A 22,523-nucleotide genomic window follows, 5' to 3' on the forward strand; every position below is an offset into this window, starting at 1 on the left:
CAGATCACGAGCAATGTCGTCTGGTAGCATGTAGGTGAAATATTGCTTGTTAATCTTATTAAACCGATGATCATACCTGATTAAATATTGTTGAGAATGGCAGGATTCATGTTTAGTCATTTTCCGTGTTTCCTAGGCTAACGCAGAGCCCGTCTACCCATATTAGACATTCTCCGGTGATTGGCTAAAATTGGAGACATCTGATAGGCTGCAGAGGATATCTTTTAGAAAAAATGCATTTGTGGATCAAAGCGCGTCAGGAAAGTTCCAAAAATCCACACGAACGAATGCAAGGATTCATACCAACGAATGCAGGGATTTGTAACTTGTGTTTGTCAGGTTGCAAACGAATGTAATAGGGTCATTTATTTGTGAATCGTGTTACGTTTGTTTGAATCGTGTTATGTTTGTATGAATCGTGTTGCGTTTGTTTGGATCGTGTTAAGTTTGTTTGAATCGTGTTGCGTTTGTTTGTTTGAATTATGAAACTAATCTAACTCCATACTCCTCTGAGCTGTGTGGAGACGCAGTGTCTCTGTGGTGTTCTCACCCCCCCCCCCCCCCCCCCCCCCCCCCCCCCCCCCGGCTCCCTGCAGGTAGAGCACAGACAGGAAAGGCCAAAGCTATTCCCCGCTCTATAAATTATACAGCTGTTTATGACCCGCAGGCTTTAATGGGCCGGTGTGTTTCTGCAGAGTCATGATAAAAGACCACCTGGGCGACACATCATCCTGACACCCACTCACTTGGTGATCTCACAGCTGCACTGGCCTCTGATTGGTGGTCTGGCTTTGGGCCGTGGCTGTGTGCTGTCAGTCACCTCCGAAGGAGGCGTCTGATTGATCCGCGTGCCTGTCCATTATGGTTCCATGTCTTTGGCTCCTCCCCCTGTTCTCATCACCTGCAGTTAGAGGATGAGTGCTCAGGTACTTACCTGGCTGCTCTGGGAAGCTTTAAAAAGGGATGTCGTTTTAATGAACACACGCTGTAAAACACACATCAGGGAGCTTCCTGCACTGTTTCAGCAAATCGCTCTCTTCCAGATTTTTCTTTATTTCTCACACACAGATGGGCACGCACGCTTACACACACACACACACACACTCACACAGACACGTACACAAATTATGATTTATTGCTCTCACTAATGTTGAGGAACTTGACGTCTTTCAGAAGGATTATCAAAAATAGAGTCTGAGACAGAATATCTTTGAAAACCTCCAGTTCATTCAGCCACCCAGATGCAGCGTACACGGCAGGTTCAAAAGGCACTCACATTTCCTTGGACATCTCATTATATAGACAAATATGTCTATACCCCCGCCCTGTCTGATACAATGACGCAAGCTTCTAGAACATTCTAGAAGGTTCTTTAACCCATTCCTATCCACCCCAAAACTGCGTGCGTATCCCCTGGCTCTTAAAGTGTAGATCACATTTTCTCTTACTGGAAAATCCCCCTCCACTTAATAACCCCCCTTCACATGTTCTCGCTTTATATCTTCACAGTCCAGTCACCCCAAGCCACAACATCTCCATCCTCTAATGCTTAACCCTTTCCTACATCCTCCATCTCTCCTTCTTCTGGATTCTGCTCTATGGGTTTCTCCTTCTAAACTTTGGCAAGACCCCTGTTGTTCTGCTATTGAGACACTGGCACACACCACAGTCTCCACTAATGTTGACTCACCCTGGACCCCCATTCTCCTCACTGTTCTTGGGAGTCTTGCCTGCCACTTTTGAGACTTTGACCCTGGGGGTTACTTTTAGCTCTCAAGTCCTTACTTTTTGATCGTTCACAGCTGTAAGCTATCTGGATCTCCACCTTTCTCAGCCTAAGCAATCTTGTTGTCGATCGTCTAGCAACCTTTTGTTATGTTCCTCATAACAGACCACTCAATACACACACTCTTTCCCCATCCTAAGATTGCCAAACCATTTCCCCATCAGACTTTTCCCTGTTCTGGTTTGACCCTGTTCAGAGTGGAATACTAACTGCGTAGACCTCAGTCCGCAATCTTAAGCCCCAAAATCTGACCCCATGTACACTTCTCTGGTTCCCACCACACTAACCAAAGGGTCAACACAGCAGCTCTCTCTCTGAAGGCCTTCCCTGTGCGTCCAGGTTGAGGAGTGTGTGTGTGTATGAGTCTTTGTGTCCGTGTGTATGTGTGTCTGGTCTGGGCTGTGAATCCTGGCTCTGTGTTGGTGAAGGCTTCCTCCTTTCATTCACCAATCCACTTTGGATTAGAACGCTGTGTTCTGAAGCATGCTGGGTGCAATGGGCAGCTCACGCACACACACACACACACACACACGGACATGACCACACACACACACACACACACACACACAGAGACATGAACGCAGACACACATGGAACCATACCCTCTCTCGCTCACACACACACACACACACACACACACACACACACTCACACAGATCCAATCCGGAGAGACAGGCTGGGTGAACATGGAGTGTGTCCACGGTGTTCCTTCAGCGCTCCATGCTTCGCCTGACAGCAGCAGAACACTGTCCTCCTCTCACCACAGCTGCTGCTACACTATTTATAACATGATAGAGATGACGGCCCATTAAATTATGGATCTTCCTCCTGCCTTTTCTTTTGTCTTATCCGACAAAACCAGGAAATGAGAAGAACTCTCTAAAGGGAGTCTTCAGAGCTTCTGGAACAGGGGAGTCTGTTCATCATTCTCTCTGAGGCAACGTTAACGATTCCCTTTACAGTCAACATTAGATATTCTCTGTATCAACAGACAAAGGGTGTTCTAGGTTTGAATGTGTGCTAGATGAAACAGGCAAGTTCTAAAGATCTGTCAGGGCACATGCACAGATGCTTACTTCAAGGGTTTGGAGGCTACATTTTTCTGTACAGTAATCGCCTAGTCCTCATTATGGGATTCAAACCCAAGTTCTTGGTGGAGGTAGCTGGTTCGTCCGAGCTTCCTTTTAAACTGGCTGGCTAAATACAACGTTGCCATGGTGACCGTGCAGGGACTATTTCAGACACCAAACGAGGAATCTGATTATTTATGGAAAATCTGCCACCACCTGCTGAGAGTAAGGTGAAGGTGCCACTGCTTGTGTGTGTGTGAGGTTGTGTGTGTGTGAGGTTGTGTGTGTGTGAGGTTGTGTGTGTGTGTGTGAGGTTGTGTGTGTGTGAGGTTGTGTGTGTGTGTGTGAGGTTGTGTGCTTGCAATGTGTGTGAGAGTTTGTGTGAGAGTCAGTTTGTGTGTGTGTTGTGTGTGTGTGAGGGGGTGTGTGTTGTCCCATGTGGTCTGTATTGTTCCCGTGGTGGTGAATTAGGCAGATGGTTCTCAGTCAAGTCTTGGCAACCGGAGATCGGGGGCAACTCTATTCTCCACTGTTTGTACATCCTGTAACCTCCCTCCCACCCGCTCACACACAGACCCACACACACACACACAGACCCACACACACACACACACACACGAGACCCACCCGCCCACACACACACAGACAAGCACACACATGAACACACACACAGACTGACAAGCACACACACACAGACCCACAGACACACACACACAGACAGACCAGCACACACACACACACACACACACACACACACAGACACACACCCACAGAGAGACACCCACAGTGTTTCGGTCTGTTAGACTCTGTTTTCTGATTGGAGTGACGTCTTTGGAGCCAAGTGATCAAACTCCTTCTCTCGGCTGTCACTTGCAGGAGCTGCAGTTCTGTTTGTCCTCCCCCCAGATCTCACAACCAACCCCTCCTCAGCAGCCTGTCCTGGATCAGGCGCTGCAGACTGAACAAGAGCAGTGGAGTGCTCCTAATGACAGAGCTGCAGATGGCCACCACAGCACACAGCTCTGTCCTGGCAGCCATCTACACCACCAGGCAGGTAGAGAGGTGGGCTATTACCTCAGGAGATTAGAGGAGGGGAGGGGAGAGGGGGAGGGAGAGAGAAATGTGGAGGGGTTCTAGTAGAGAGGCGTGCCACAGAAGCACACAGAAACAGCACAGTAGCATAGGAGAGCATTAGAGACAAGAGTCCTGTTCCTGGATCCTGCCCCTGTCACAGAGAGACAGTTCCTCAGATGTAAGGGCGCCTGTGAACCGTATTTACACTTGCTCTAACCTTTTGGTGCGGGCCTCGGCCAACTGTGTGACTGATTGAGAAAGTCACCGTCAGTACAGGACTTAAATCACGCCTTATTGTTCAGAGCCTCCTGCTTCTGCTGGTTCCTGGGCCACCGCGCCTCCCTCCAGGGTCCTTGGCTCAGACACGCCAGCTCTGCCCTCTCCTGGATAGAGGCGGTACTGCGGCGGCTTCTGTCAGCTCTCTGCTCAGGATCTCCAAGGTCATGTCAGATTCATTCTAGAATGAATGAACGTCCACACGCCTGAGGCCGTCCTGCCCTGCGGAGCCACGCTCAGGACGCTGCCAGGCCCACAACCAGACACACGCACACCACCAGACGTGCAGACAACCCTGGCATCATCGCCACGCAACCAGACCATCGTCCAGTAGGGATGCATGCCCTCTGGGGCCTCCTACCCCCTCCTCTACCCCCTCCTCTCCCCAGCTCCCTGCTCCCAGCTCCCTGCTCCCAGCTCGGTCAGACTTTCCAGCCTCCCTGCCTCTCCAGCAGCTGGACCCCAGCCCCACCATGGGTCCCTTCCCCGGGTCGACGCTCCTCCTCCGCACCCTGGTCCTGCTCTGCTCCCTGCTGCTCGCTCACGGTAAGGGGCCTCTGGGAGGCAGGATGGTTTGTGGCATCATGTTTGTGTAATGTGTGTAGTAATGTGTGTTTGCTGTTTCTTTTTGTATGTGGGTATGGTGCAGTATATGAGAAGATAAAATGTATTTTATTATTGTGCGGTGACATCCTCTTTACGGCTGTGCTGTTCAGTGCTTGACGTCATTCGCTCCAGTTGTAACCTACAGTATTTTACAGTGTTGTTGTCCTGACTGCAGCCTAAATGTTAATGCTATTCATCTCTGGTGCTTATGTAAACTCTCACACTGACTGGCCCCACTTTCTGACCTTTCTAAAGGCCAGCACAAACCCTCCGACCCCCCCACCCAGCCCCCACACACACACACACACACACACACACACACACACACATGCTTAAACACAGACATGAATGCACCTTTCAAATCCTTTACGCTGCACTTTCATCTAGACTGAGGTACGTTTTCAGATGCTCTAACATAAGAGCTTGCATTTATGTGTGTGTGTGTTTGTATATATGTGTGTGTCTGTGTGTTCCAGCCCAGGCACTCCAGTGTTTGGGCTGTAACGTGGTCCAGGGAGGGCGGTACGTGGATGTGGGCTGTGCCAACCCTGTGGTCATCACCTGCTCTCACTCACACCAGGGGTTCAAACACCGCTTCTGCATACGCACACAGAGCAGTCAGTATCACCTCCCTCCCTCCCTTCTCATTTACTCTGTCTCAACCCCTCCCTCTCTAAGTCTCTGTCCCTGTGTGTGTGTGTGTGTGTGTGTGTGTGCAGTGGCCCTAGGCATGGTTCTGACCCGCGGCTGTGCTACGTCTCGTCACTGCCAGCAGAAGGAGCTCCCTGGCGTCGGCATCCACTGCTGCCCCTCCGACTTGTGTAACAGCGCCGCCTGGTGGAGGCCTGTGGGACTGCACTGGCTGGCAGCACTGGGGTTGCTGGGAGTTTACCAGCAGTGGTGATCGAAGGGGCTACTGGCAGACGTCCTTAGATGATGGTAGGAGATTCTGCAATCATGTTCCTCAGACGAAACGAAGAGCACAATTGGAGAATGACACTGAGACGCTTGACTGACCCAGAGGTCATACTCTTGTATATTTTGTGTACACACACACACACACACACACACACTGTGGAGGCTGTTCTGTGTTCTAGTTCTGAGAGCTGGTCAGGACATGTACACTACGGAAGGTGTGCAGACAAGTTGTGGGACCAAAAGCTAAATTATCTTTTATCTCCCCCCCTCTCCGTTATAAATTGGGAAACGCACTACCAGAGAGACGATGTGATGTTCAAACAGGAATTTAATTCACAGGTCAAATAACAAAACAAACACCTTATTATTTTTGTACAACATGAAAAAAAAAAAAAACCTGTAAGCTTTCTGCTTTTTTCTTCACAAATACAGACTCTCCACCAATCAGGACCTGGAAAAGGTATATGACATAAAAAGGCATCCAATAAGAAACCGAAGCTGAAAGAGCCTGTCTGATACAGAGGTTAAGTGGTAGCCGGATGAAATCACTTCTGTGATGTCATCTCACACAGAAGTGATGTCATCTCCAGAGCAGGAAGCTGGGGAGTGAAACAATGTAAACCATCACAAACCTTTGAACAGGGAGTAGGGGGAGGATGAAGAGAGGGAGGGATGGAGGAAGGAAGGGATGGTTGGAGGAGGGAGTGACCTTGTTTTCAGGAGAGTTAGAGCTGGTTAGACAACATAACCTGGAGCTATGGAAGGAGGGGTGTGAATCTCAGTTCCATCCCACTGGGCGGTAAGCCCCGTGCAGGAGTAAGGGTGCCAAACAATCGGGGTTATATTCAACTGGTTCAACATAAATAACACCTGGTGTTACTGTTGTGTTACTGTTTAAAACATTGTCAATGCAGGGCCTGATCACAAACCATTCATTAAAATTAAAATTCATTAAAGTTCCCAAAAGACAAATGTTTACTTCTATGTGTGAGAACTAAGGAGAACCTTCCAGTGTTCCGCTGTGATTGGACGAGGAACCTGACAAAGATTGCGCAAGTGACGACGATGGCAGTGGCGTTGTTGGTTGGTTTGGCGGTAGTGCCTCTGCTGAGATGTGGCTGTCCACAAATGTCTTTCATAAAACATGAGCCCTCTTCACAGGACGAGTCTGGGGGCGGGAGACGTGGCAAGGGGAGGAGCATGGAGCAGGATGGGGCGGGGCTAAGGGCTGGGGGGCGTGGTCTAGCAGTCACTCTTCCACAGTTTGATGGTCTTGTCGTTCTCCAGCGAGGCCGAGGCGATTAGGTTCTCTGTCGGATGGCAGGCAGTGGAGATCACCACGTCTACAAACACACAGACAGGAGTGCAAGGATGAGCATTTGCCATAGCATCCAAGACAGACGAGAGTTACTATGGTTACAGTGGAACAGGGTTGCCATGGTTATTCTGACGGAACCCCAAGATGAGTTCATGCATCAGAGTAACTGTGTGTGAAAAGTACATTTCTGTTGGCCTTCCTCACGTCTGTGTTAAGACTCACCTGTGTGTCCCTGCAACTTCTGGACAATCTCTTTGGTCTGGAGGTTCCATATGTACACCATGCTGTCCTCTGAACCTGAAACGATCCACTACACACACACAAACACACACACACACGTAAATGGACCATGAATAGTCTGGACCGCAGTGATTATCAGATCTACAGACCACCCACCTTGCCTCCCGTGACAGAGAAGTTAGCGAAGACGCAGTACTTCTCATTCTTATGGCCTGTGTAAGTCTTCAGGCACTGGAACAGGACATCACTGTCATCACCACGGGCAAACATCAACGTAGACGTGTGTGTGTGTGAACCCTCCTTACCTTCCCTTTACTGTAATCCCAAAGCTTTAGGGTGCTGAGAGGAAATCAGATCAAAGTTAGAGAAAAAGGACCCACAGAGCACACATGTACATGAGCTGCAGCGTAATGAGCCAGTCTTAGGTGTTCAGGGGAACTGACTTGTCCAGAGTCGCAGCCAGGATGTATTTGCCGTTGGGGGAGAACTTGACGAACGAGACCGGCGGGTTGTCATCGTCTGCAGGGAAAACAAACAGCGTGTTGACATGTACCTCAGGAGAGACAGCGGACAGAGAAGGAGAGACAAGACGAGAGGGAAGAGGAAGAGTTCCTGCCAGTCCAACTCACCGATCAGAGTTTTAAGACACTGTCCCGATGCTGTGTCCCAAATACGACTGTGGAACCAAACGAACAAACACGTCATGAGTGGCGACGCAAAACGTTTGATACTCGTGTACATGCTGGTGTGAGTGAGTGGGGGGAGAGGGACTGACCACAGGCCGTCGTAGCTGCTGGACACAATGAGAGACCCGTCCCTGTTGAAGTGGACCTGGACCAAACACACACAGGTAAGTCTTTCTGACAAACACGTTGAGTGAGTACAGTCATGTGTGATGTTCTCTCCTCTGTCTGTCTGTCTGTGTGTGTGTGTGAGGTGGTGTGTGTGTGTGTGTCCTGGTCCTTACAGCCGATACTGGATCTGAGTGTGCTGGGAGGGTCTTCAGACATTTCCCAGTCTTCACGTCCCAGATCCTCACACTCTCGTCAAACTACAGGAGAAAGACGGAGAAATAAGCCTGACATCACCTTGTGGCCTAACGACGACCTCAGCAGCATACCAGCTCATCAATACTGTCTGCTTCTTCAAATGTAACTGAACATCCAGTGAAATCCCACATCTGATTGGTTGGAACTCTGACACGATGGCGTCGAGGTACAGTTGATGATGTCACGAACAGAGACGCCACATAAACAGCCCTCGTCCGCTTTACGGTAGGTTTTTTAAGATATATTTTGGGGGGCATTTTGTATGGTTTATTGGACAGTTTGTAAATGAAGTGTAACTAGAAAGGCGGGAGGGGGAGAGAAGGGAGGACATGCACAGAAGGGCCAAAGGGCCCAGATCGGATCGGATCCCGTTGTTGATTGTGACTTACCGATCCAGAGACCACCAAGTTGGACTGAGGGTTGAAGTTACAACAGAAGACGTAGTTGCTGTGGCCTTTCAGAGTCTTAAGACATTTACCCTGCAGACACACAACAAATAAACACACTGTCACAACAGCAGAAGGCCGTTTGGTGAGGATGATGATGATGAAGATAATCTGAATAACGAGGATGACACGATGGGGCGGAGGCCTAAGCTGTGGATGGTGATTAACAAGCTTTGCTGTCGATGACGTGAGCCGGGGCATCACGCCAGTCCTGCTGCAAGTGACAGAGGAGACGATGCGTGGTGATTTGGGATTAAAGCGATCATGGAGGATGACGATGACACGTCCGTACCGAACTGTTATCCCAGATCTTTAGGGTCTTGTCGTCCGACGCTGAGACCAGGAGGTTAGAGTCTGACGACCAAGACACATCGGAGATGCCCTGGAGGACACACACACAGGCATAACTGTAGAGGCAGACATTAAGGACATGTCCCGACCAAAAATTACAACAATAATAACAGCAGAGCAGGGCTAGCGTTAACATTTAGGGTTTTGGCTCCCCCCCCCTCCATTTTAATGCCAGACCTACACCGCTGACCACACTGCCATCTCGTTTCAGGTCTGACTAGATGATCTGAGCTGTGTCGTTTCGTCGCACACTTACGAGCTTGTGACCTGCTATCGACTTCTCAAACTTGCCATCGTACGCTCCCCAGATCTTGATCAGTTTGTCGGCAGCTGAAAGGTTTCAGATCAGTGTGGTTGTTAGTTGGACATCATAGGGTATGTAGGGTTTAGACCGGACATGTCAGAGAACGTGTCTTACATGAGCTGGCCAGCCACTCTCCGTTGGGGCTAAACTTGACGGACGAGACTGCCTTAGTGTGTCCTGCCAGGGTAAACTTGACAGTGTAGTTGGGCTTTGCTGGGTTCGACTGTAAAGGCAAACAAGTGTTTCACTCAAAGGGTGAACTGTTGAGCTTGGGCTATTAATCAAAAGGTTGTTGGTTCTATTCCCGGTCGTGCCAAACTGACGTTGTGTCCTTGGGCAAGGCACTTCACTCTACTTGCCTCGGGGAGAATGTCCCTGTACTTACTGTAAGTCGCTCTGGATAAGAGCGTCTGCTAAATGAGTAAATGTAAACAATACAATTTACAAAAGTAAAAACTTATCACTAGTCTTTGCGAGTCCAACATCAAGTTGTTTTAGCTGCATTAACCGAAAGGTATATTGACAAGTCTTCCGTCTAAACATGCATGAGTTATCTGAAGGAATCAATATGCTGACGCCGCTGGATTCAGTCAAACACCTTGTCACGCTAGCAAGCTAGCTTCCTACCTACAACCTCACCTTGCTTCCAGACCCAGATGACGACTGTTTGATGTCTGCATCAGGCTTCTTGTCTTCCGTTGCCATGATGTCCTGTAACCTGGGACACGATGGAAATGAATCACTCAATGCGGCAACGACAACTAAAATGTCTGGTGAACATATAAAGATAGCTAATCGCATACATAAAGTTGAAGTAGGTAGCTCAACCACCCAACTACCGCGCTGGCTTGCTAACTTCGTGGTCACATAACGTTTACTAGCTAACGTCGTTAGCAGTCTAGTTCTAGATGTTCAATATCACCGCGTGATGATTGTCATGATTGTACTTGTATCAGTAAAATAGACTAGACATGTTTTGATCTGCACGTCTTATATTTACCGTTGTTATTCACAAGGTGCACGTTATTTTATTCAGAAATGGATGAAGGTAGACAGACAGCAAGCTACACCCCAGGAAAGCTAAGCTACACTGTCTGGCAGGTTAGCTAGAAATATGGTGACAAGTTCTAACACTGCGCACGTGCGACAGTTAGTTTACAATACGGACGGCAACAGCACAGGGACAACTTTTGCAAACAATGATGAATGACAGAACAGTAAACTTTTGAGAAAAATCAACTGTTTGGTTTCATTCTTTTATTAACTTCGAAGACACACAGTGGAATGAAAGGCACAGTTACTTCACAACTGGACAAATATTTCCCTAAAACAAACTAATATAAAAATATATTAATATAATTTAATTATTATAATTTAAGTCCATTGCAGATCATTTAAAACCAATCCTGCATCTAAACCAAGAAAACAAACAAGTTACAGTGCATAACGTAATCATCCGACATTGTAACAGTACTAACCTTTCAACAACAACAAAATATGTATATGTTGTATAGTAGAGTCCTCAAATAGTACTCATCAATGATGCAAACGTTTTTTCCAAAACTTGGAATACACAGTACTTGTGATATTTGAGTATAAAATGTTAGGAGTGAAAGTAAAAAGTTGTCTGAAAAATAAATACTTAAGTCCTGATACCAGAAAAATCTACTCAAGTACAATAACAAAGTATTGAACTTGACTGCCATCCCTTGTTCCCAATGTCCATGACATCATATCCTGTTGTCATTTTAAGGGCTTGGGCTGGGTCCTCTGAAAGAGCTCCCTGTATCTCTCCGTCTGATAGAAGTCAGACTCCACAGCCTCCCCTGAGTCATTCAGCGTGAGGTAAATATTGCCGTCGGCCTCGGTGACCTTGTGAACCCTCTGCTTGACCCCCTTGGAGCGCCAGGTGGGTTTGGGGGGCTTAACTGAGGGGTTGACAGCCTGGTACAGCCCCTCGCCCTCTGCCAGAGTGATCTTGTACTTGTGCCACGGACACACGATGCACTTGCGTCCATTAAAATCCTGTCAACGACAAACACAATGTATTAGTGAGGTAAGCGAGAGCTCTGTGGTTAGGAGTGATTTAGATTGGGGCTAGAGGAATATACAGTAGACAGTCTTTACCTCAATGTCTCCTCCTTGAAGTGGACCACCTGAATCTGGGCAGAGAAGGCAATCACAGTGACTGACTACACAGAACATTGCTCGTCCTACAAAAATGTACACATTCCTGGTACACACACACACACACAAACACTCCTTACGGTAACATCGCAAATCCATGGCATGAAACTCCCCTTGATAGTAGAGGACCAGCACATCCCTGCAGTCGTTCACCCTCCTCACCACTCTCCCGGCCTGCATGATATCCTCTCTCTTCCCAATGAAGTGTGGGGAGGGAGGTGGAGAGGCAGAAAAGGAGGGAGGTGGAGAGGCAGAGGAGGAGGGAAGTAGAGAGGAAGAAGAGGAGGGAGGTGGAGAGGCAGAGGAGGAGGGAGGTAGAGAGGCAGAGGAGGAGGGAGGTGGAGAGGTATTCTCTTCCTCAGAGGACATGCCGGTACTTTTCCACAGCAAGATGTCCTGATAATGGAGAGAGAGTGAGCGAGCAAGAGATTGAGAAAGAGTAATTCGGTGCATTGAATTGCGTGCGTATGTGCCGTCACAGCCAGTGTGAAATGTTTTTTTGCCAACCTACCTCTTGAAGTTCTTAAAACAGCCCCAAACTTGCCAAACTAAAGATGGTCAAACAATTCTCTATATGTCCCCGTGCCTTGGCTAAAGAGTTTTAAGGCTTGTGCGGGGTGCGTGCCGTTTTCTGGTTGGTGATGCTACAACAGCATGTGTCGAATTGAATGACTGACAGATGTCAAAAGCTAATAACTCACAGCGACACTCTTTGGTAGAGCTGAACATCGTAGCTATCTCAAAATAACATACTGCACGTGAATGTTCAAGAAGACTCTTATCAGTATCCTACATGTTAGGCGTATGCATTTGTGGCATTTATCTGCATACTAGCTCTCTCTTTGTAAGAAGGCATTTCGAGTACCGCTACCGTAGATTGCACGATACAGGGTTAGGTTCTTTTATTTTGTGTTACAGTTAGTATTGTCCCTAGTGAAACACATTTCGTTGCAACTCGCTGCCCCGCAGCTGTCTCCTGATAGGTCTGTGCGTTCAGCGGGAAGGAGTGCGGTCACTTAAACCGTTCGTCGTTATGGAGATGTCTGTGTACGGAAACATCAGAAGATTACGCATGTGTGACATGCATAGGCTTCTAGTAGATACATTACGATACACCAATTGAAGCAGATTCTCCCAGAACTATACAACATCGAGCAAAAAGGACGAAGGAAGACACTCTTATAGGTGAGTCCACTTTTGTGAAACTAATTCATGTGGAATTACATTTACTATAATTGCCATCCACATATTTCTCTCAAGGTACGAATACAGTGGTCATCACATTCCACAAATTACAAACCAAGTATGAAGACAAGTGCGCCTTGACACTTGGTGCAAGCAAATGTCATAGCATCAGCTGTTCAGACTACTGTAGCTAGCTAGAGCTGGAACAACTGTTGCTTGGCTGGCTCTGCTATATTTATCATAGTTGGGCTGAGGCCTAGCCCAGCTATGTGTGACAGACAGTCAGCAAGGCTGTGCCCCAACTATCCGCACGCAGTCTCACGTTTCAACACTGACATCACACCGACCTCCTGCTGTCGGCTTACCAGCCTGTTCTGACTGAGCGCACTTGCAATCGCTCAGCAACATAACAGTATTTTAGGAAGCGAGTTGTGTGTTGAGAGCATAGAGTTGCCCTGCAAGTATAGATAAACTAGTGGGCTACTGTGTCAAACGATAGTTTAGATTAGTTGAGCTGCTGTATGACTGTGGTGCGGACATGGCAGCTTGTAGTGACCGCTAATCTGATGGAGAGACCACCACAAATCCTCTTACAGGGGTCAGGTGCACGAGCACATGTCAGAGGAGGTAGAAGAGAGGAAGGAGGAGGAGGAGAAGAAGGAGGTGGAGAGGAGATGACATCATGCCTGTACGAGTGTCTGTGTGAAGTTGGTTTGCAGCGTCACTATCACAGGTAAGGTCACAACTCAGGTGAGTCTGAAGCCTCGAACCGGCCAAGACTCTGATTGGTTCATAATGTCAACATCCCGCCTTTATCTCTCAGTTTACTTGTTTAATTGGCTAATTGGCAGAGCAAATCTGTCTGCAGTCGGACTGAAAACGACCTCTCATCGCTTCCGTTTAGAACTACGAATAACCCCTTTGTAGTTGGTCTGTTTAGAAGCTTGGGTTGTAGTAGCTTATAGAAGCTTTTGGAGGTTGTGATTAGAGTTTGGTTGGAGTTCCACCTGCTACAGCTCTGTTTGTCCCTGCAGGTTTGCAGCGCTGGGTGTCCGCTGGGCTGCCCAGCTGTCCAGGCTTACCATGGAGGACTATCCCCACCTGGGGGTCCTAAACATGGACGACCGAGCCCGGCTCTACCGCCTGGTGCAGCTGGTCAAGACCCTGGATGAGGACCATCACGGGGATGATGATTGTGGTGGTGATGGTGGAGTGGAGATCTCAAACTCCACCGGAAGGACTCCGACGCGCAGGCAGCTGGATTTCAGCGGCGGGTCCTCCTGGTCTCAACCCAGACACGGCCGGGCGGGGATGGGTGTCCGGCTCTGTGACAACCACACTGACCGGATCTCGCAGGTCATCGGAAGACCGACCAACCGCAGCTCTCAGACCAGAGAGACAGCCAGACCGTTGTCCAATCACAAACCCTCGCTGAAATGCACCGGAGCGACACGACACGGAGGCAGCAGGCTGACCAATCAGAATGTCGACTTCTGGAATGAGGACACGCCTGTTCGTGCGGGGACAATGACACGCCAGAGGGGCAGAGGGGATCATGGGACGCCTGTAAGAAGGCCTCTGTCCACACTCGTGTCCGAGTCTCCTGGCTACAACTACGGTCTCCCACTCAGCTCCCCAGTGACCCACAGGAAGTAGGTTCACCCTGTCGTCAGGTGCTGCATCGGCTGTTATTTGTTATTGTGTGAGTTGCAGTTCTGATGTGTATGTGTGTGTGTGTGTGTGATGCAGGTCAGCGGGAGAGGAGAGGATCAGAGTGTGTGTGAGGAAAAGGCCGCTGAGGCCTGCGGAGGACAGGAGGGGGGAGGCGGACGTGGTGAGCGTCCAGAATGGAGAATGTGTGACGGTCCACGAGAGCAGAGAGGCTGTGGACCTCACCCAGTACATCCTGCAGGTACTGCTGCATCACACACACACACACACACACACACACACACACACACAGTCGCTCAGAGCCAGGGCACTTTTTGAAAACGGCAAATCTGTTGTCGTCCATCTTCATTACAACAGTGTGATGTTTTTCTACAACAGTCCTCCCACACACATTTTATGAACAAAATGTATATTTAACACCCACATCCTCAGTTATCGAATAAAGCTGTCCCACCCACATTTGAAAACAAACCCCCGCTCCTGCTCGGAGCAGCAGGTGTATCTGTGTGTGTCGGAGCAGCAGGTGTGTCTGTTTGTGTCGGAGCAGCAGGTGTATCTGTGTGTGTCGGAGCAGCAGGTGTATCTGTGTGTGTCGGAGCAGCAGGTGTATCTGTGTGTGTCGGAGCAGCAGGTGTATCTGTGTGTGTCGGAGCAGCAGGTGTATCTGTGTGTGTCGGAGCAGCAGGTGTATCTGTGTGTGTCGGAGCAGCAGGTGTATCTGTGTGTGTCGGAGCAGCAGGTGTATCTGTGTGTGTTGAGGCCTGTGTGGGGGGTGACAGCATGCCTCTTCGGTCCTCTTGTCCCCTCAGCACAGGTTCTACTATGACCAGGTGTTTGGGGAGGAGAGCAGTAACGAGCAGGTGTACCAGAGCACTGCCTTTCCCCTGGTCCAGCACCTTCTTGCTGGGTAAGATACCTGCTGGAGCCTGCAGACTGCAGGACAGACACTTCTCTTGTTTGATAGTATTTTATTTCATGTAAACTGACCACTTTTGGATAGAAATGTCCTTTTAATAGATCCTGTGCGTGTGCGTGTGTGTGTGTGTTTGTGTAAAAAGCGGCAAAGCTACATGCTTTGCATACGGCCAGACAGGTGCAGGGAAGACTCACACCATGCTGGGCCCGTCTCCAGGGAGACCAGGGCTGTATGCTCTGGCGGCCAGAGACATCTTCAGACACCTCCACTCCTCTTCCACCTCCTCCTCTCTCCTAGTCTGCGTCAGCTTCTTTGAGATCTACTGTGGCCAGCTCTACGACCTTCTGGATCGCAGGAAAAAGTATGTGTGCAAGAGAAAGAGAATGAAAGAGGTGTCAGTTCTTTTATTTTCTGGTCTCTCTTTCCTCCCTTTCCCGTCCTCTCTTTGCCCTTGTCTCATCTCTCTCTGATTCCCTCTCTGGCTCTCCCTCCCAGGTTGTTTGCGAGGGAGGATGGCCACAAGGTGGTGCAGATCACAGGCCTCAGGCAGGTCAGGGTGGAGTCAGTCAGCTCACTGCTGGAGGTCAGACACTTTCTCACCCCTCTGAGGGTTCCATACTACCCCCTACTATATGAACACCCCCCCTACTATCCTTATCACCCCAAACTCATCATGTATCCTCCTTCTTAATATTTAATTAATAAAGTGAATTGAGTGTTCATCACATAGCTAGTACATAGCTAACACAGTCCCTTCCTCCCCCCTCTCCTCCATTCCTCCCCCCCTCTCCTGGGTGTCCTGTGGGAATGCGTGCAGGTGGTAGGGAGGGGTACAGCAGAGCGCACCCAGGGAGTGAGTGGGGTGAACCCCTCCTCCTCCCGCTCTCACGCCCTCCTGCAGATCCAGCTGAGAGACTCCGCCCAGCACGCCACTGGCAGGCTAGTAGCTCCATCACCAGGCACCACCTACATATATCACACTACACCACCTCACCTCATACAACACTACACCACCTCACCTCATACAACACTACACCACCTCACCTCATACACCACTACACCACCTCACCTCATACAACACTACACCACCTCACCTCATACAACACTACACCACCTCACCTCATACAACACTACACCACCTCACCTCATACAACACTACACCACCTCACCTCATACAACACTACACCACCTCACCTCATACACCACTACACCACCTCACCTCATACAACACTACACCACCTCACCTCATACAACACTACACCACCTCACCTCATACAACACTACACCACCTCACCTCATACAACACTACACCACCTCACCTCATACAACACTACACCACCTCACCTCATACAACACTACACCACCTCACCTCATACACCACCTCACCTCATACAACACTATACCACCTCACCTCATACACCACTACACCACCTCACCTCATACACCACTACACCACCTCACCTCATACAACACTACACCACCTCACCTCATACAACACTACACCACCTCATCTCATACAACACTATACCACAGCTCATTCAACGCGCCGTGTACAGTACCTGCGTGTGATTGGCTGCCCCCCCCGGCCTGACAGGAGTGTCTGTGGTGCAGGATGTGGTTTGTGGACCTGGCGGGGAGCGAGAGAGCAGCTGACAGCAGGGAGCCAGACAGGCTGAGCCGCATAGAGGGAGCTGAGATCAACCAGAGTCTCCTGGCTGTAGGCTTAACACACACACACACACATACACAATGTACATACACACCCACTCATGTACACACACATGCACACCTACAACAATGAAAGCTTCACGTGTTTTGTGATTGTGTGTTTTTGCGTGTCTTTCAGCTGAAGGAGTGTATCCGTTCTCTGGACCAGGAGAACTCACACACACCTTTCAGACAGAGCAAGCTCACACAGGTGACACAACACACGCCAACCCCCTCTCTCCCCAAGAACTCTCATTAGCTACGGTGGTTTCACAGATTACTATATGTAAGTCATTGTACAATCAATAAAGTTTTCTCTGTTGTTCCCAGGTTCTGAGAGACTCTTTTGTTGGTGATTCAAAGACGTGCATGATTGCTAACATCTCCCCCAGTCACCTAGCAACTGAACACACCCTCAACACACTCAGATATGCAGACCGGTGAGTGAAGTGTGTGTTACCATGGTAATGTTAAAGTACACTATGGTCCTCCATAACTACTAAACCCTTTAAAAAAAAGATATACAAAATTCAAAACTGTGAATGAAGGAGTTTGTTGTCTGTAACTGTCAAAACGAGTTGTCTGTTGTTACCTGACATTGAGTGCTCCTGTCTGTGTAGGGTGAAAGAGCTGAAGGGAAAAGGAGGAGGAAGAGGAGGAAGAAGAGGGCTGAAAAAAGGGGGTGGAGGAGGGAGGGCTGTAGGTGTAACCCCCACCCCAAAACACATCCAGACCACCAGCAGCAGCAGCAGTAGTGGAAGCCTCACCCAGGGCCCCAAAAGCCCCCTGAAGAGGCTCCGACTGGGGCAGAGGAGGGAGTCTGGTGACCCTGCTGGTGACCCTGCTCTGAGGCTGGCGACGGGCGGAGCTTTGCTCTGCTCCACTCCCAAGCGTGGGGGCGCCGGGCAGGGGAGAGGGCGGGTGAGGGAGGAGGGCCTGGTCCTGGAGCACATCAGCCCCGTGAGAGGGACCCTGGAACAGTGGGGGGCCAGGAGAGAGAGAGCGGGGGTTGAGAGAGAGAGGAGAAACGACAGAGATGGGAGAGAGGGGAAGGAGAGGCATCCGAATGGAGATGCACAACATGGGGACGTGGTCCCAGAGGAAGGGGCGGGTCTGTCGACAAGACGGCGAATAAGAGAGGAGATGGACCTCTTGGGCACACCAAGAGAGGGAGGGGCCAGTGGAGGTCAGAGGTCAGGGAGAGAGAGGGTTGGAGGGGTGGAGAGAACGAGAGCTGAGCTGAGAGGAGAAGAAAACGAGGGCAGGAGGTGGATGGAGCTGGGAGATGTTGTGAGAATGAGAGAGGAAAGCGCTGAAGGAGGAAGAGAGAGCCACGTGGACGGAGGATGGGCGAGAGAAGCCGCGGGGCCGAGGAACGGAGGGAGCAGCGGCGAAAGAGAGAGAAGGAAAGAGGAGAGCGAGAGTGAAAGAGTGATGCACCTCCGAAGATACCACCAGCGGCTTCAGCAGTTCCACCCTCTGTCTCTCCCCCCTTCTGTCTCTCCTCCGCCTCTCTCCGTCTCTTCTCTCACTGTCTCTCCACCTCTCTCTGTCTCTCCACCTCTCTCTGTCTCTCCACCTCTCTCTGTCTCTCCGTCCATCTGTCCTCCTCTCCATCCTGTCTCCTGTGGTCTGCAGGAGCTGCTGGCTGTGTATGGGGCTGGGGTTAGAGTCAGGACCCAAACAGAGGGCAGTGTGAGGGCAGAGAGCATGCTGGGTAGCGGGCAGGAGCAGGCATCCTATAGGTCCGGGGAGCGATGGGCGTGGTCAGACAGAGGTGAAGGAGGGGTGTGGCCGGAGAGGCAGGACCTGGGGGAAGAGGATGATATCCTATTGGAGGAGGAGTGGAGCACAGAGGAGGAAGATGAGGGGGATAGTTTCACTATGAGATCGACGGGTAGCAACAGCGACAATAACAGTCTCCACCCCCAGCCAGCCCTCTCCCACCACCTCCGTGCCCCAGCCGAGAGACCCCTCTCCCCAGCTGACCTCACTGACACCTCCCCTTCTCCGGGGAAACTCAACGACCTCTCCCTGGAGTTCAAACTCGACAACCACCCATCCAACAGCCAGGGTCTAGAATCCCACAACATGAGCCCTGGACTCAGCCTTGGGGAGACAACATTTAACCGCGGAGAGGGGGCACCAAGGGCCTCGGGGCTGCCCAGGCACCCAAACCAAGCAACCCATCCTCTGGAACGTCAACCCCCTGAGACACGTACGCATCCTGGGACTGGAGCCCAGACCTCCACGCCTCAGTCCAGTGGTGACGGGTCCCTCTGCTCCATGGAGCCCCTCAGCCTGTCCCAGCTCCAGGTAGAGCAGCTGCTCGCCACCACCTCCTTCCTCAGCCTCCCCACCAACACCCCCTGGCCTCTGGACACACAGACCGGGGAGAGGGCCCGGGTGGAGACACGGAAAGCACCAGGTGTGGAGGAGGGGGGGAGAGAGAATGAGGAGGGAGAGGTGGAGTTGTCTCTGGCAGAGCTCATTGGAATCAAAACTACGAGTCAAGTCTCTCTTTCTACAATCCACCACTCTGGAAACCTTGAAAAGAGCTATACACACACTGTGCCTTTAACACACACTACAGCACAGCACACACAGACACGTTCTGTCATCACAACAGATACACTTCAGAGCACACGAGCTGAACAGAATGCTTCTGATTGGCCCCGTCCAGCAAGGCCTTCCAATCTGATTGGCTGTCCAGCACAGACTCTTGAAACCTTGGAGCATGTCCAGTAAGTGCCAGTTGCTGTAAACATACTTATTTGTCTTTTTTATGATATCTCATTTAGATTCAACATCTCTCTCTGTTCCTCCTCTTCATCTACAACTTTATCTTTCTTTCCTCCGCTTTCTCTCACCTTCACTGTACTTATCTGTGTGTCTGTTTATATTGTATCTTAATATCTCTTCTTTCTTTCTCTCCTTTTCTCTCTGACTTTCTCTCCTTTCTTTCTCTGTCTCACTTTCTCCTTCTCTCTCTCTCCCCCCCTCCCTTCCTCTCCTTTTCTCTCCCTACCTCCCTCTCTCTCTCCCTCCCTCTCCTTCTCTCTCCCTCCCTCTCCTTCTCTCTCCCTCCCTCTCTCAGATGGAGTGTGCTGCAGGCTCACATGGACCAACTGGAGGAGATGGAGCGTCTGTGTGTGAGAGAGGAGACTCTGCTGAGTGGACATCCCGTCATGGTGAGCCTCGTACCAGTGGAACCACAGCCTTTTACCCTGGATCGATGTGTTGATCCTTGATGACCCGGTTGAGCCCCACTGAGATAAGGATCTTATCTCATCTTATCTCAGTGTATATTATGTTAGAGATGCCCCTTGGAGATCAGTAAAGTACCTACCCTGCCTACTTAAATTAACTCTGAATTAGAGATGGGTGGATGTGAAGAGCTGTTTTCTTTCCCCCGTCGCTCCCTTACTGTGTCTCTCTATCTCTCCCTGGTTCAGGGCTTTGTGGAGTACGTTGAGAAACTGGAGGAGATCATGGAGGAGAAGAACCAGTGTGTTGACAAGCTGAGGGCTCAGCTGAAACCCTACCTCCTGAGAGAGAGGGGGGACTCCTGAGAGAGAGAGAGAGAGAGAGAGAGAGAGAGAGAGAGAGAGAGAGAGAGAGAGAGAGAGAGAGAGAGAGAGGGAGAGAGGGAGGGAGGGAGGGAGGGAGGGAGGGAGGGAGAGATATCGCTGAAACCCTACCTCCTGAGAGAGAGGCTGATAGCTGAGGGGGTCAGCTACAGCCAGAAAAGTGATCTCAGTGGTATGGGCCTAGTTAGTAGAACAGCCGTTATCCCGGAGGAAAAACAGGCACATAGAAGATGGCTGCCAGTTGTACAGTCGTCAGACCAGCAGATGGGAGTGTTTGTTTTGCCTCTGCTACTCTATAAGAGCGCTACTGCAGTAGGTAAGCGTAAAGGCAAGAATCAGGAAAGGCCTTTTATGGATTTGAAATTATTGTGTCATAATAAATTATTATTATTTGTGCTCTATGTTTTGTCTCTATTTATGGAAGGAATATAAGGGGAGGGGCAAAGTTCTATCTGGATACGACTGAAGGGATTTCATCTAATGTTGTTTACACCGTCCGTCTTGTCTGTACTAATTTACAAACATACATTTTCATTTTAACATGCGTTTGATTTGAAAGCATTGGTATTGCTGTAGTGTAGTCCCTCTTTGCACACTAAATTAAAAGGTAACTTGATTCCTATGGAGGTATTTATTCAGCCAGGAGAATATGGTTTAGCTTGTTGGAACTCTTCCTGCTGCTGACGCATTTGTGAAAGAAGAAAGAAGTGCGAAAGAGGAAAACGTGAACGTAGAGATATATAATGCATCAGCAGATGACTGTGTGACTTCCCGGATCGAACTATAATGCCAGGTTCATTACCAATGCGTATGAGGAAGCGCGTGCCCGAATAATCAACGGGACCGAGTAAGACTGAAGGAGAACCAGGTGGTATGCAAGGCGCGCTCTGACTGGCTGCTTCAGCATCTCAGAGTTGAACAACGGCGCGTTGGGTCACGTGACGGCATCTGCTGCTGGCTGAGCAAAGCGTGTTAGCAGGTAACGAAATAAAAGGTTTGTGTATTTATCTGTAAATACGCAACCGGTTTACTCTCCTGATTTACAGCGGTATTCGTTAAGAAGACGGGGACCGAGCTGTTGCTGTCCGTTAAAAGCAAATTTAACATTGCTAGCATGGTGGCTAATCGCCTAGCCTAGCCGTAGCTTGCTGTTTAGCTAAGTGACGAGGTATGGATACCACTCGCTAGCGCATTGTTGTGCGGACTCTTTGGCATGCCACTAGCGAGCTAGCTGGCTAGCATGCTATCTTGCCTACCGCACGGTTGAAGAAATGCACACATACCCAGTTACAGTAGCTAGTACTACTACCTGGCGTTAGACAGCCGATTAAACAAAAACTTGATTATAACTTGTTTTGTTAATACTTTGTCATGTGACATACGCAGTCAACACGAATAGATGGAAGTTGACAAACTCAACATACGCACATTCTTGGCTGGGAAGGCGAGCTTAAGCGTTAGCATATTTTACGGATTGCTAGGCTAGCGGCCGACTAGCTTGGGTAGGCAGTTACACAAAGACCTTCGTGAACAATGTTTATTTTTGCCTTATGACACAACGGACGTGGCTAATAACTTTTGCGGATATTTTAACTAGTTAGATATTATGCTGTTAAATCATTGCGGGTACATTACGTGTATGTGAACCATTTTGACAATTAATGCTCTGTGATACGACGTTGGGGGTATTTTGGTGATTTTAGAGGTTCTCCGTCGAAGACGACACGGGAACAAAGGCTCGTCTGTTAGCTACTATTCATGTCGACAAAGCTTGTTAGACATTATTAACATTCAGTGCTCATTAAGACATGTTTAAAGTACCAACTGGC

General features: G+C 49.5%; 3 protein-coding genes across 4 annotated transcripts; 1 reads left to right on the forward strand and 2 right to left on the reverse strand.

Annotated features, from left to right (window-relative positions):
• Nucleotides 1-6,040: 6,040 nt before the first annotated feature.
• On the reverse strand, nucleotides 6,041-10,585 carry wdr5 (WD repeat domain 5). Its single transcript, XM_047048614.1, has 14 exons — nucleotides 10,439-10,585; nucleotides 10,078-10,156; nucleotides 9,553-9,661; nucleotides 9,391-9,464; nucleotides 9,076-9,165; nucleotides 8,727-8,816; nucleotides 8,256-8,339; nucleotides 8,064-8,119; nucleotides 7,918-7,964; nucleotides 7,732-7,807; nucleotides 7,594-7,627; nucleotides 7,445-7,519; nucleotides 7,271-7,358; nucleotides 6,041-7,073 (listed from the first exon to the last, which is right to left on the reverse strand). Exons 2-14 carry the CDS (start codon nucleotides 10,141-10,143, stop codon nucleotides 6,973-6,975), a joined length of 990 nt encoding a protein of 329 aa, XP_046904570.1. The 5' UTR covers nucleotides 10,144-10,156; nucleotides 10,439-10,585; the 3' UTR covers nucleotides 6,041-6,972.
• Nucleotides 10,586-11,039: 454 nt separating this feature from the next.
• Nucleotides 11,040-12,227, reverse strand: LOC124486738 (Rieske domain-containing protein-like). Of its 2 annotated transcripts, XM_047048517.1 has the most exons (4): nucleotides 12,137-12,227; nucleotides 11,706-12,021; nucleotides 11,566-11,600; nucleotides 11,040-11,463 (listed from the first exon to the last, which is right to left on the reverse strand). In XM_047048517.1, exons 2-4 carry the CDS (start codon nucleotides 11,992-11,994, stop codon nucleotides 11,182-11,184), a joined length of 606 nt encoding a protein of 201 aa, XP_046904473.1. In that variant the 5' UTR covers nucleotides 11,995-12,021; nucleotides 12,137-12,227; the 3' UTR covers nucleotides 11,040-11,181. The 2 variants fall into 2 exon arrangements, with proteins under 2 accessions (XP_046904473.1, XP_046904472.1); XM_047048516.1 differs by lacking the exon at nucleotides 12,137-12,227 and having other exon boundaries at nucleotides 11,706-12,078.
• On the forward strand, nucleotides 11,953-20,715 carry LOC124486737 (kinesin-like protein KIF24). Its single transcript, XM_047048514.1, has 15 exons — nucleotides 11,953-12,810; nucleotides 13,407-13,543; nucleotides 13,845-14,462; nucleotides 14,560-14,722; nucleotides 15,291-15,388; nucleotides 15,540-15,758; nucleotides 15,893-15,980; nucleotides 16,215-16,336; nucleotides 17,009-17,114; nucleotides 17,244-17,315; nucleotides 17,435-17,544; nucleotides 17,725-18,593; nucleotides 18,889-19,848; nucleotides 20,202-20,295; nucleotides 20,560-20,715. Exons 2-13 carry the CDS (start codon nucleotides 13,485-13,487, stop codon nucleotides 18,990-18,992), a joined length of 2,628 nt encoding a protein of 875 aa, XP_046904470.1. The 5' UTR covers nucleotides 11,953-12,810; nucleotides 13,407-13,484; the 3' UTR covers nucleotides 18,993-19,848; nucleotides 20,202-20,295; nucleotides 20,560-20,715.
• Nucleotides 20,716-22,523: the final 1,808 nt, after the last annotated feature.

Source organism: Hypomesus transpacificus, chromosome 24 (genome assembly GCF_021917145.1).
Source record: "Hypomesus transpacificus isolate Combined female chromosome 24, fHypTra1, whole genome shotgun sequence".
Classification (NCBI taxonomy): Eukaryota; Metazoa; Chordata; class Actinopteri; order Osmeriformes; family Osmeridae; genus Hypomesus; species Hypomesus transpacificus.